Source organism: Tetranychus urticae, chromosome 2, assembly GCF_039701765.1.
Source record: "Tetranychus urticae isolate SD_2017Ah chromosome 2, NJAU_TeUrti_SD_1.0, whole genome shotgun sequence".
Lineage (NCBI taxonomy): Eukaryota > Metazoa > Arthropoda > Arachnida > Trombidiformes > Tetranychidae > Tetranychus > Tetranychus urticae.
In genome coordinates, this window is record NC_142959.1 from 22,371,831 (window position 1) to 22,386,260 (window position 14,430).

The window sequence follows — 14,430 nt, forward strand, 5'->3', positions numbered from 1 at the left end:
CTATTGTATTGCTGATTATTATTATTTGGAAGTCGAGGTCTTTTACTTGATACTTTATATTCATTTTCATCTCCGTTTTGTATCGATGGTGAATTTGTTCGATTATTGACATTATTATTCGATGAAGCTGATGATTCCGTTTTAAATGACTCACTCTTGAAATCTGTGATGAAAAAGGCAAAATTAATTTCAATTGATTTACAGGGAAAAAATGAAAAGCAACCAAAGAGATGAAGTGGAGTAAGTTGATTATCATTATTACCATCATTTGCTGAAATGATTGAGTTAATTATTTTGTGACTCTATTGATTATAATAGCCATTATTGTGTAAAGCTATTTAAGAGTTTGTTGTTGACTTGTTACAAAGCGATTATATTTACAGCTTATCATACTTACAAGTGGCTTACAATCAATAGTATTGATTGAGTTTTTAGTGGAGGAAGAAGAAGATGAAGAAGAGGCAAAAAAGGTTATCAGATGAAGGAAAATGTTAGCTTGCAAAATTGATCCAAAGAGAGTCTTCCTTTTATTCTGTGAACAAAACTCATCTTCTTGTATAGAGACAGGGAGTGAGACTTGGAAAGATACTGGGAATTTCGGTTCAAGAATTGCAAAGATATTTCACTCCCTGTGAACCTATAAGAATATTGATTGGAGAGTAAACTATGAGAATGCTCAGAGTGTTCACGCTGTTCACTTTGGAATCAGGCAGAATAATCGCAATGTTCACAATTCTCTAAAGATATTATTCTCATCAATATTTTATGAGTTGAATTGTACAAAAAAAGCAAGTTCTTTGTAAAGGTATTTCTAGAACTTTTTCCCTTCACTCTCGACTTATCAATGTTATTAATTATACAGAAGAAGCTAATTTGTTTCCAAAAAGATAATTATTTTGATAATGATGAGCTTTTTCATGGAGAAAAGAAGAAAAGAAGAAATGAAAATTTATTTCCAGTCAACAGTTGAGATTCCCTGTGAGCTTTTGTTATGTATAATAGTTGATAAAACAACTTAAAAAAAGATGATTAAAGATTCCCTGTGAAGCTGATGATAAAGGATGATGATAATGATGATGAAGTTGAATCGGGTTGAGATGGAAAGAACGAAAAGAATGAAAAGAAGAGAAAAAAGTTTTGTTTTATTTTCTTTCCTATTTTTTCCTTTTGCTTATAGAAACAAGTGATTTCCTGTAAATCATGTTTACAATCAAAGTCAATATGAGGCTCTCAGTGGGGTAAAGTGAGGTCACATTGGTTGACCTTCCGTTTTGAGGTTTGCCTTTTGCTGTTTGATCAACAGTCACAATTGCATTTTGATTAACTTCAAGTGCCTTCAAAAGTCACTCAATAAATAATTATCTCACTGATTCTTTTCCCTTAAACTGGTGTTCATTTGATAACAAATTTGATTGCATACAAAATGCTAGCAAAAGGTTTACAAGTAAAAATGATAATTTTATTGAAATGATCGGCTAAATATTTAATGTACAGTTACACTTACAGCTCACGTTATAATAATAAGTATAAGTCACGATTTTATGTGGTAAAAGTATCACGCCAAGATTATCATTATCCTTGTTTACTAGTACTTTGTGTGCTTAAAAGGAATCATAATCTTCATTGTTATTGAATATAAAGTAACCTTTAATTGAATGGAATCAATGTTTCTCTTCATTTAACCTTTTCTCAATCGTTTTGACCTTTTTGTTTTCCTTTTATTCAAACTTTCGATCGATAACAAAAATGAATTTTTTATCAAATGTATTTCGACTGTGACTTTTAACATTTCAATTTTACTCCAAATATCATCGCATTTGCATTTGTCTAGATTCAATTTTGAAAGTAACTCATGAAGAGGGCAAAATTCAAATGATCACAATTTTTCCTGATTTGGTTCGAGATAAGTTTTGGTGGAAAATGAATGGAAAAGAGAATGGAAATTGTTTTATCAATGTTTCGATTACTGACTTTGTCCTTGTGAGTTATTTGCAGGATATTGATTAATGAGAAATTAATTGGTTTGTTCAATGATATTTATGATAATTGTCTTGCAATTAAAGTAATTTCATTTTGTTTTTCAAATAATTGACTTAAAGTATCTCAAGAGAATCGGGTTGATTGATTAAAAGGAAAAGGGCAGAAACTGAATCAAGATAATCCTTTTGTATTCTTGACCAAAGCTGACAGCAATTAGATTAAATGATTGTAAATATTGTTAAACCTCAAAGGCATTTGATTGTTTTTAGTGTTGTTTAGGTGAAAAGCTATCCAATTACACGATCAGTATTTATTACCTTCTGTAATGGTAATGATGAGCATTGAAATTGACATTAATAACAAATCTCGCTGGAAATGTAACAAGATTTGTAAGAAGAAGGAAAATGTAACAAAATTGTAATCAAAATGATAACATAATTAGATGATTATAATGATATTAAGAGTTTAATTGCAAGTGTTTTGAGCAGCAAACTTGAGGCACACTTTTACTGTTAATAAAACTGACTGATGAGGTGCAAAGATTAAACAACAGAAAAGGTAAGATTATTATTATCACTTTTTTTTCTCTTGAATAATTAACCTTGTCTTGTGTCTTGGCGTTTTTTTAATGGCTCATCATCAACATCTTGTGGACATGAGAGTCTAATTATGGTGGGCGAAGGAAGAAAAGCCGCAAAAACAAGAATCTCTTTGCAACATTTATTCTCATCATCATTAAGCCATCAACTATAAACGGAATAAATGACAAAATCTAAGTTTATCCTCATTAGTTTGGCAAAAGCACCAAAAGTTACCAAATATTAAGTTACAGCAAATGAAGAAAAATGAATTTCTTCTCATTCCATTAGCTGTTGAATAAAAACTTGACCAAACTTTGAAGTAAAACCTCGATGCTGTGCGATTGTTCAAATGCTATCAGATTCTAAACGTGTAAAAGTACTCGAACAAGTGCGATTTTCGATCAACTTGAAACTGTCTTTTTGCAATATTAATAGAGTTTCAATGAAGTGGGAAATGAACTTGTATAATGAGAGGAAAATATTGTTGTTGGTGAAAGAGTAAAGTAAAAATGTCCAAAACCATAAACACTTTTGTAAGTGAGATTTGAATGGAAATTGAATGTGAAAAAAAAGCTTGAAAAGTTAATGAAGCTAATCGGTGTGAGCTTGAGATTGAACTTGATCTTTTCAAGTTGTTGTCCATTGAAATAATAATTATTATGATAATAATAAATGTTAACCTTTCTCTGGTTTTACAATGGAAAGTGAATTGAAGTTAAAAATTTGAAGGTAAAGAATCTGTCACATAAAGATTTGCAAGAAGAAGAAAAAAAAGAAGAAGCAAAAAGATCTGAACAGAACACAAAAAAAAGGACGAAAAATGGGAATCAATGGAGAGCTGTTAAAGGTGTAAATGTAACAATTGTTTGTTAATAATAAAAATAATTGAAAGTGAAATAATAATGTTGCACGAAAACGGGAAAGGCTATTCAGTGTGTAAAGCATTAGAGGCGTTGAAGAGCAGGCAACAACAGGCCTTTGAAAGTAATGCAGAGAAGTGAAGAGGAGAAGCAAAGAAAGGTTGACAGTCAACCTCATAATACGTTTGTTATCATCATAAAGGTTTGAAGATGATGAGAGTGAGGAAGATGGAAAAGTCTAGTGATGAAGAGAGACTAAAGTCAGTTTAGATGGGTTGTGATGGTGGCCACAATTTTAGTTATTGTAATTGTTGACTTCTAACTGAGTACAAATCAAGTAAAGCAATGTTTCCCTTCCTTGAAGCTCCATTTATTGTCACTATTCAAATTGACTCTTTGACTCTTCTTTACTGTCGACTGTGCAAGGAAAAGAGCAACTTTATAGCCGAAGGGCCAACTTCATTTAATTGTATTTAAAGGTTGATAACAAAAGGTACTGCCAAGAATCTCTGTGCTTCAATATAAACTGCAAAACATGAAATCCGTTAAAGTTTATTATAACAATGTGAATGGTAAAAAAAGGTCAATTTAGGCCGACTGGCTTGCGAATAATTCAATTTATAAGTTTTACGGAAAATTATTTTCCTCAATTATTTACTTGACCCAAGCAAAATCTCGACTTTTAAAGGTTACTTTTGAGCTGACTTAAAGTTGTGTTTCCTGAGTTTTCAAGATTCATCAAAATTTGACGTTTGCACGCCAATTCGAGTCAATATTTATCGAAAATGGAATTTTTTTAGCTTTGAAAGAATCTGAAGTCGAATGAATTTTGATTTTTTGGATTCATGATGGACTTTGTGAGGAATTTTTGGGTGAAATTTGCAAGTTTCGAGATTGAAGTTAATCGAATTCGGTTCTTGATATTAAGCTGATTCTTAACTGGCCTGGTTCATGGCAATTGTGATTGGATAAGTAATCATCTAATCTAATAAATTAAGCAACTGTTTTCATTGTTTGGGTCATCAAATTGAAGTGTTGTGCTGTTCATCTGGTTGAGATTGTTTTGGCTCTAAGTGGACTTTCAGTGTTAATCATGAGCATCATCATTACACCTTTTGTTTTGCATTTGGCTTCTCATCTTTTGCCTCTCTTGTTGAAAAGAAAAAGATTTCGGTAGAAAAAAAAGGGAAACTCTGAGAAATCTCATGAGAATTGTTGAAGGAAAATCATTTTTTTCTCTTTTCGTTCAATTCTCTCTCTACTTGTGTTTCTTATCAATAATAACAAATGAAAGCAGACACATTTTTGTAGCTCATTTTGGCTGGTCAATGTGAATGCTTTTTTGGTTGCTGCCACTTTTGGCTGTTAATCTGTTTAGATGGTCAATAATGATGGTTTGAGATAATAATGATAATTAGATTATCCAATTGATGCCTGTTTTCATCTTGTTGCATCTCTTGTTTGCCTTCATGTTAATGCCTGTGATAAGGTGTTAAATGATTCTTACCTTCAATATGATTCTCATTTGGTGAAGGATTTTTCCTTTTTTGATGTCTTTGTTGCTCTTCAATGCCCAGAATACCGTTAATTGAATAAGTTGCTGAGGTTGGTGTTGATTGGGATGATTGTTGAGCAGCATTAACTATTACAGAGGTTGCATTGTTGGGTTGCTGAGAGTTGGGTGAAATCGCTGAATTGGTTGTTTGATTGCTATTGGAATTATGATTGTTGATACAATGTTTCGCCTTTTCGGCCGCCTTATTACGGACAATTCTGTGGAAATGAACAAAAACAGATTAAAATCAATGAAAAAACATTTCCAAATGTCGAAATGAATCTCAACTGAAAAAGGTCCAAATACGATTAAATGACGATTATTTATGTAACTTGTGATTGCCTTTAACCAAAAACATAATCTTTCGACTGATCATTTCTATTATTACTTGATTATCATTTACTTGTCAACACTCATTGTACTTTTATTGCAAATGATTAGCCTTTCATTGGATTTACTTTTTCTTTGATTCGAGTTTAGTGTTTCTATTTTTTGTTCAACCTAATTGTGTGCTTGTGTCTAGAGCATCGATAAGAGCTGAATTTTGTTGGGTAAAAATTGATATTCAATTTGTGCTAAAGGTTGATGGAGAGATAACTTGAAGAGGATAAAATCTCTATAGAAGTTGAATTCCCGATTGAGTTGCCTGCGCATTTTGAATCACTTTACTCTTGTGTTTAGTTGATAAGGGATGATGAGAAATGATCCAAGCTAATTGGTGGATTAGTTTGTCTTCTTGTCATCATCACTGTTGGTCCATTTGCTATTCAATTTTCATTGCTAAAACTTTCATCACTTTTCCATTCGAAACTCTTTTCGAAATATCATTTTCTGTTGAAACTTTTCAAACTAATTCAATGATATTCAATTGGAAAATTTACTTTAAGAGTGAGAAAAATTTCAATTTTGTATTCAATCATCTTTAATCAAGTTGGAACAGAATTTTTGAAAAGAAAAGATTAAACCAACATGATGTTCTTACCTATTTATAGATGAAACTGAAGGTATATTATCAGAATCACAGATACCATCAGCCAATAGACGATCTCGTATTTCCCAGGCAAACATTGTTGGATTTTGTTTCTTGTAATTTGCAATTGCATCAACCACTTTCGGTGTTGCTACTTTCGGCTTTGATCCACCAATAACACCAGGCTTAATGGAACCAGTTTCATAATATCTGACATGAGAAAATTGAAAATTGTTAGTAAAAAAAGTTGAATCATTTGGAATTATTTTTACAATAAAAAGAGAGAAAACTAAACAATTGCATTTCATCATTTCCACAAACTGATTGAACATTTCAATTGATGAGTTATCTCACATAGAAACAAGAAAATTGGTGAACAGCGAAAAAAAGAGAGAAGATGAAAAAAATGATGAAAAGAAGGAGAAGCGCAAAAAAATGTTTTCCTCTTCCTTTGATTTGTTTCTCTGTTTGAACTCAAAAATATCTAATCTTCCGGTCCAGGATTGACGATTTGCATGGTTGATTCCAATGTATCAAGTCCATTGATGGTGATGCTGATGGTTACTATTTTCTGGTTCATCTTTTGGTCGCCTTTTTGTCACTTCACTCTGATATGATACAAGATATCTGAGGCCACTTCACCTCAAAACGGACAAAGAGCTTCTCTTCAATGGAAAAACCTTTTTTTCTCTCTTCACTCATTTAAATTAGTTGAGGATAAAATTGCAGCTTATTAACGAGCAACTCTCATGTTCATCAGCACCATCAGAGTAATCGAGTCTTTTTTTGGTTCACATTTTTTGCTACATTTTTCAGTCTCTTTCTTGTTGTTTCATATCATATTAACAAATATGTTAACATTTTGTTTGCCTATGAAAATGAAGTTAAACTCAAAGCTTTCCGACTTTGAGGGAAACTAAAATATCACAATTTGCAAGATTATTGTGTTTATTTTGAACCAACTTCAACTTTCATCTGTAAATCTGTTTTCTCATGTAATATTTAAATTCTTTACGAGTTTTTTTCTTCATGAAACGTGAATGGAAAGGTAAATGTATTTCCATTTATCATTGTTTCCGTTTCAAGCCTTTTGTTCTTTTCGTTGTTGCAATGCTTTGCGTTGTCCTGCATTTTATTGATATTGTTTGATGCTACTTTGCATAAAATCACAGAGAAAAAAAATCAAAGTTTATCTTCTCAGCTGGATACATTCATGTGGATCCAATCGGAAATGAATCTCACTTTCTCTCTTTTCCTTTCTCAATTCCTCTGGCTCTGTGTCTGAATAATGTTAACTGAACTTGTTCATGGTTCACAGATAACTCACTTTTTTTCAGACGGCTATGGTCATGTGATCAGGACAGCAATGGTGCATTGCAGTGTGAATAACATTCCTGGTTGAGTGATCTGGTGCAAGATTAAACAGTTTAATTCATGAATCATGAACTATTTTGGAACACATTTTTGCTCATCTCACTCACTAACTCACATAAAGATGATGAGACAAGAAAAAATACCCAAAGGTTCTAAATTATTTACAAGATGAACAAAAAGAAACAAAGATTTCCTTTTATTCATCAACTCATCACCATCTGATCGAACACTGTAAATCCATTCGATTAACGAACTCTCAATTCCAAGGTTTTGATAAAAAAATGCTTCTGCTGAATAATCTTGAACGAATGCTAGTTTTTAGGTTAAGCTTCAAGACTTAAGGTTAGTTTAAAACCTTTACTCGATCCTTTCCTTGAATGGTTTATCTTGCATAAATGGTTATTGAAAGGTGATATTAATCACTTCAAGTGTTTCATTGATTGTGATCGACATTTCAGGCGCATCTTCACCAGCATTCATCATTTGCTGAATATTTAAAATGGACTCAACTGTTGGGTGAAAAGAAAGAAATTGATTTCTCTTTTCCTTATTTCCATTCATTGATTTTTCTTCGTTTCTCTCTTTTTTTTTGCTTAGATTTTTCGTTCCATTTTTCAACTTCACAGACTTTCAAGCTTGGTTGAATATTTTCATTGACCACTGTTTAACTTGATATCTCTTCATCTTCCACTTTCTCTCTCTTCTCTCTCTTTGGGATCATTGGTTAAGCTCGATTAACCTCTTTTGCTATGTAAAATATTTGACTAGAGCAACTTTTACTTCTCATGCAGCGATGAACCGATAAATGCGTTCGTTATGCTTCATACAATCACTATTACTATCATCATCTTTACCGATGAAACTGTTAGTTGACCTTGACTTTGACTGGGAATCGTTGTAACGGAAGAAAGTTTCAATGCTTTGGTTGAAGCAAAATAACTGTAACTCGAGTTAAACTGCATCAACAGATAAAATGAAAACATCTGAGTAACCAGGTAACGAATAGAAACTTTTACCTTTTTTTAACCAAAAATAGAACTAAATTTTTTCGAAATAAGATGAAATTTTCGGTCAAAATTTTTCGATCTTTTCACCAATTTTCTTGAATCCTATCTGAATCACTTCAACCTATAAAAAAGAGTTTCTTTTTCTTCTTTTTCACTTATATCATCCTATATTCAATTCAGTTTTTTTCCTGTTCGCCATCTTCCTCTTGATGAACAACAACAACTAGATGATGATGAGAGGAAGATGAAGATTGAAAATAATGATGAAAAGGAAACTGCGCAATGAGCGAAGGAAAAATGTTGCAATTTTGCTTCTTCTCATGATGAGTTGATTGGAAAATGATGAATCTCTTGAAATTGATTAGCAAAGATGGAGTTGACTTTACCTTCCCAAAATTTTCGATACACATCCATGTGATACTCGAAGTTGTCGACTTATATCACAAGGTCTGACCCCTTGATGGGCCAATTCAACGATTCGCTGTCTAACCATGTCAGGTAAAGGTCGTCCATTGACAAATATTCCGCCCAATTGATTAACCCCACCATGACCTGTGCAGATAAAAACACGAAACACTTTAGAATCACATTGCAACTTTGGAATAACAAAAAATTCTTTAAAATTTGGAACATCATGATAACGAAAAGAAGAAAAAAAAACTCGATGAAGAAGCAACGAAATTCGGCGAATTTTTTAAATTGAACTTACTTTGACAGGAATAGTATTCCATCATGGAAGCATTATATCTATAGGCTGTTGTTAAATCCATCATTTGATTGACAGAATCAGGGTTAACCTTGCAACGTTAAAAATCGTTGCTTTTAACCCTTTAATCTCTCAATGGATTTCAATGTAAAACTATTAACAAATGACAAGCAAAGGGCGACAATGCTCGGCAAGAGTAAAGACAATTTCAAGCTTCAAATGACACAACACACAGAAAAAGGTTTAGAGCGAGAAAAGGACGAAAAACAAAAATTCACTTTAAATCACAATGGAAGTGGCGATTAATCCGATTTGGTCATTGGTCATGTTTTCGAGTTGCCTTTTCTTCATCTAAATTGAACCCTTTTCAGGCACCAAAAAACACTGTCACAAAAAAAGTGTCGAACAACTTTTGCTACTCCAAATGAACCAATCCGTTGATCGTTCAATGTTTAGTAAAGACTTTTGTTGACACTGAGAAAGTGCTGTACTGTGTGTTGTCAAAAATATCAACTTTAAAGAGCGCAAAAAGCAAGTTCGAACAAGAATATTTTTCGAGGGAGAAGAAAAAGAAAGAGAGCAGAAAAGAGAGTGAGAACCTTTGCAACTTCGAAAGAGTCTTAACATCATCATCATCATTTTCTAGTGAAGAACCTCCTCATCATTTGATCCCTCCTTTTCTGCTCCTCTTTTCTTCTTTTTCCCTGTCATTTTCTTCTCTCTTTACCTTCTCGACTTTGCTACTCTTTCCTTCTTATTCATCGCCATCATCCTCATCATCATCATCTTGGAGGTTGCATCCTCATCATAATTAGGTTCAACTAGGAACACTGAGGAAGAACTATTTTTTGGGCAAAATATCCGTAAAATTAGTTCAACATTGGTTATCATCGGTGGATCAAGTCATAATTTTGTTTTTTTGCCTTCCTTATGTTTACTCACTCTGTGATGCTGATGATGCTTATAAAAGATGATGAAACTGATGAGAGATGGAAGATTCATAAGCGTGAAATTAAAGGAGATTTTTCATTGACATGACTCCAATTTATAAAATAACTTGGCATTAACTTCGCCATCTTGTGGTCCTCTTTAACTGTTACTTTTACTTTCATGAGACACAACAAACAAAGTGTTGCTTTCGCTTCAACGAATTTTCAGTCTTCCGTTAGATTGAAGTTGTCATTGATGATCATCTCGAGTATCATTATTGCCTCCATTATCCTCATCATCATCATTAACATCATTACCAGAGGCTTATTTACTCATCGAGTAAACAGTCAACCACATTCGAGTGTCAACATTTTTCCACAACAAATGTGCCAACTTTGATTGAAGGCATTCCAATTGAAAAACAGAAAAGGCGCACTTTTGCAAAAGTCGACTAGTCGAACCTTCGACAAGAGTAATGGCAACAGTTTACTTTTTCTTCGCAAAATGCTTTTCGCCATCAATTGAACGCAAAGAGTCGCAAGAATGATGAAAAGACGGAGAAAGAGCAACAACAATGAAAAGAGTCTCTTTTTTGTAACATTTATATTCAGTTGAACATATAAATATAACCTCTCTCTGTGTGTGCTTTGCATATGTTTTTTGTGTTGTTACTCTGTTCATTGTTTGAAGGTAACACTGAGAGGATATACAAAGTATTATTATATCTTCTCAATGTACTTTTTTCCTTCTTCTTCTTCTTCTTTCTTCAAAGACCAATGGATAATAGAGTCATCATGAGAGAAGAAGAAAACAAGATGATGATGATGATGGCGAAAAATAACTTGTAAAGATTTATCTTTGTTGTTGTCAAATATTTCACTTCTATTCAGGTTTGTAACTTTCAATTTTTGGCCGCTATCAATGAACTCAATCACTTCAATGTTGATAGCTTTAGACTTAACAATTACTGATCTTTACTTTAACATTTTTATTCATCACTTAACTGTCCGTCTTTCCTCTCATCATCATCATTGTTTGTTGTCTCATTCATTTCCGTTGATTGGCCGTATCAGCGTTTACTTCACTTAAACAATAAGTCAACTATTAGGTTGAGTAAATGAATGGCGAACATGTTCAACATGGAAATTTTTATTAGAATCAAATCATCAAAAGCTACGATTAATGCGGCCACCTTCAATAGCGATCTATGAAAGATAAGCCAAGAGCACACTTCAACTCCAGTCGAGTCAAGGATTAACTAAAGCTTGGTTTGTAGGTCTTTAAGGTTAACATACTCCTGAGCAACCTAAGCTTTGAAGTAACAGAAGAAATACAGATTTTGAACTGAACGAATTGTCAGAATTAACATTTTGCCAGAAGAACATTCAATTTCTATGAATTTCAAAATCTAAAGATCTCTAGTTTCTGATCAAATCAGTTGTTATAATAATGCAAAATAACCTGATGAAGCTTTGAGTTTTGAACTTGAAGGACATTGACATTTCATTCAATCCAATAAATGAAGTAACTCTGATCATTTTTCAACCATTTCTCATGAGGGTTTGGAGGACAACTTTGAATGTAGAGGTAAACTGTGACATTAGGCATACATTAAGTTGTACAAACCATTGGAAGAAAAGGTTCGAATCTTTGTCCATTTTATTTGTTTTTCACAAAATTTATCGTTTTCTGTATTCCTCTCCTTTCATTCAGATAAAAGTCAGTCAACCAAATTTGGTCAACTTGATCATCTTAAATGTCTTACAAGTTTTGATCAGATGTAAAAATCATTGAACAAAAAAGCATGAAAGGTAAAAGCTGCATTTAAAGAGTTAAATGTCTATGAATTACATGGACTTTTGACAAATAAAAATATGAATAAATGTCATTTGTTGGAAGAAGAAAAGTTTTTATAAATTGTTCCTTGTCTATTGGCTTGTTGCCCTATCAAACCGTTATATATACTATTGAATTCACTCTATGGATCACTACCAATGCATGACCGGTTAACTTTCATATCGACTTGTGGGACCATTTTTCAGACTCTATTCTGGGCTACTCCTTTCCTTGCTCAGTATTCATTCATAAAATGGCAAATTCTTACCAACCAATTGACTGGAAAACGAAGAAGAAGAAGAAGAACAAAATTTTCTCTCTGTTAAATCACCAATTCTATTCACCATTTTGATTTATACACACAACATGGTAATCATTTTCACCAGAGGATTCATTCACAGAGATTGAGAGGAAAGAAGGAAAAGTCATTTTCGCTTCAATGGATCGCCTTTACCTTTACGACTTATTGACTGTGCCGTTCAACACTCTTGAACAGAAGTATCAGATTACATGAAAACAACTGTTAACAGTTACAAGCTTCTAATAAGGTCATCAACTAACAGTATTCATGTGCCGCAACGATGACCAACAAAGATGAATGTAAAGTGAAACAATTTGCACCGCTTGACCAATGGTCCTTCTCAATGTTTGATAAACAATTTTTCTTCTTCTTCTTCTTCTCTCTCCTAACAAATCACAACTTGTAATATGTTAATAATGATGATAATTAGCATTTCACTTTATTCATTGTTCATTCATTTTCTGTTCACTTCAATGAACAATTTGTCTATTAGTTGAGTTTTCAGCTTTTTTTTACTGCTGCCAACTTTGCTCGCTTTTTTCCCTAGTTTTCAACTTTGAAAGCTTTTCTTCAGTCAAGAATGAAAATGTTGAACAAACTTGCAAGACTAATTAACCTGAATCAGTGGCAATTGCAAAGACTTTTGACATTTGATTTACTCTTGAACTCTTGATGCAAAGGCAACAAATATGATTGTAATTGCGTTGACAGGTTAAATTAGCTTAACATTCAATCATAATAGTTGCCAAACAAAAGCATCAACAAGCTAATTTGGCAGATTTTTTTTTCTTTACCCAAAAAAGCAACTGATAACAATTGAAGTGTTTGATGGAAATTATTTTTTTCTCCATTTTTCTCTGAAACGCGAAATCAACGCTCATTCATTGGACTCAACATGAATAGTTGATGATATTTCATGATCAAGTTTACTTTTCCAACTATTCCCCTTGATTTGTGTTCCTATGATTACATAATAAATGCTTGTGAATATAAGAGCACACATTTCAAGTTTTTGCTTGAGTTTGATAAAGTGATAAAAGGCAATCTGTTATTATCATGATGAAAGAGAATTGAAAAATTGAATGGAAAACTGAAAGATGATTATTATGGTGATGATGAAAAGAAATCTTTTTTTTCCTGTTTTCCAAAAACAAACACAAATGTACGTTTGCTTCAACATTTTCATTCAAAGTTTCATTCATGAAAACTTGCAACAATATTCAACTTTGCAATCAAGTTTGAAACATTTCTTTCCATCTTCAATTTGAATCCAATGAAAATCAGTAAATCACCTTTTTTCTGCTTCTCTCTCTTCATGTGTGTTCATTGCATGTATATCTATTTCAATCTCAGGTAAGATAATGATAATGATGCGTTTACAAATTAAAAAGGATCAAAATTGAGAGAAGGCAAAAGAGGACAAAAAAAGGAACAATATTATCATTATTATTATGTGTATAAAAAAGCGTAATAATAGTGATGGTAATGAATAAAGTGCGTGTAAGATAACATTTAAGGTTAAAAGGTAACAGCAGCAAGAGTAGCCATAAATGGAAAGGTAAAAAATGGCAGAGAAATGCGTTTTTACATGTGATTTGTACGAGATAAGTTTGTTCACAGTTGCAGAACAGAAAATAATTTATCCAAATTATTGTTCATTTGTCGTTCACATTGTTTGTTTACCAATATTTTGATAACTCTAGACATTGTCCTCCATTAGCATAATCACAGAATGACAAACTAATGAAAACTTTTAGTTTCTGTGAAAAAGCCATCGATCTGGATCATTCGCATCAATTCAATTTCCTCTATTTACTGATCAAATTGTAATTGTTTTCATAAATGCAATGCTAAAATATGATTTAGAAAATCGATTAAATCGAAAAGTTGTTCTTAGGTTAATCTGACTGAGCAATATGAAGAGTTTGCTATTAAATATTTTTGATAATTTTGTGGCGAAAATCTCAAGATTCAATTTTTGGCGAATCTGTTAGACGAATCTGCTTATAAAATGACAATTAGAAAAACTAAATTTCAAGCTTTATCGATCATGAAGAGAAGATTCTTTCAAAGAGTTTCATCTTTTCTTAAGAAACTGAATTTCGAAGATTGGATAACACAGAATAACTGATTTCTAGTCTTGTTCTTTTGCTTTTTGACTTTTCCTACCAAAAGCTAATTTTCGATGTCAAAATATTGACTAATCTGAACAGTTAATGAGACACTTTTTAATCTCGTCTTTAAACTGGCTTTTGCTCAAGTTTGAAAAGCTTCAGAAAAGGTTTAAACTTTGTACTTGTAGTGACCTCGAGTGTCGATTCTGAAAACTA

General features: G+C 32.4%; 1 protein-coding gene across 3 annotated transcripts in view; it reads right to left on the reverse strand.

Annotated features, from left to right (window-relative positions):
- The window catches only part of LOC107368991 (uncharacterized), a 44,780-nt gene that overhangs the window by 6,018 nt on the left and 24,332 nt on the right, over nucleotides 1–14,430 (reverse strand). For 2 of the 3 annotated variants that reach the window (XM_015936904.3, XM_015936905.3), the window contains exons 3-6: nucleotides 8,714–8,879; nucleotides 5,959–6,156; nucleotides 4,929–5,194; nucleotides 1–163 (exon numbers count right to left, since the gene is read on the reverse strand). In XM_015936904.3, the coding sequence (XP_015792390.1) occupies nucleotides 1–163; nucleotides 4,929–5,194; nucleotides 5,959–6,156; nucleotides 8,714–8,879 (793 nt within the window). Of the gene's footprint in view, nucleotides 164–4,928; nucleotides 5,195–5,958; nucleotides 6,157–8,713; nucleotides 8,880–9,036; nucleotides 9,230–14,430 lie in introns of those variants that run through there. The other variant, XM_015936906.3, reaches the window with a different exon arrangement.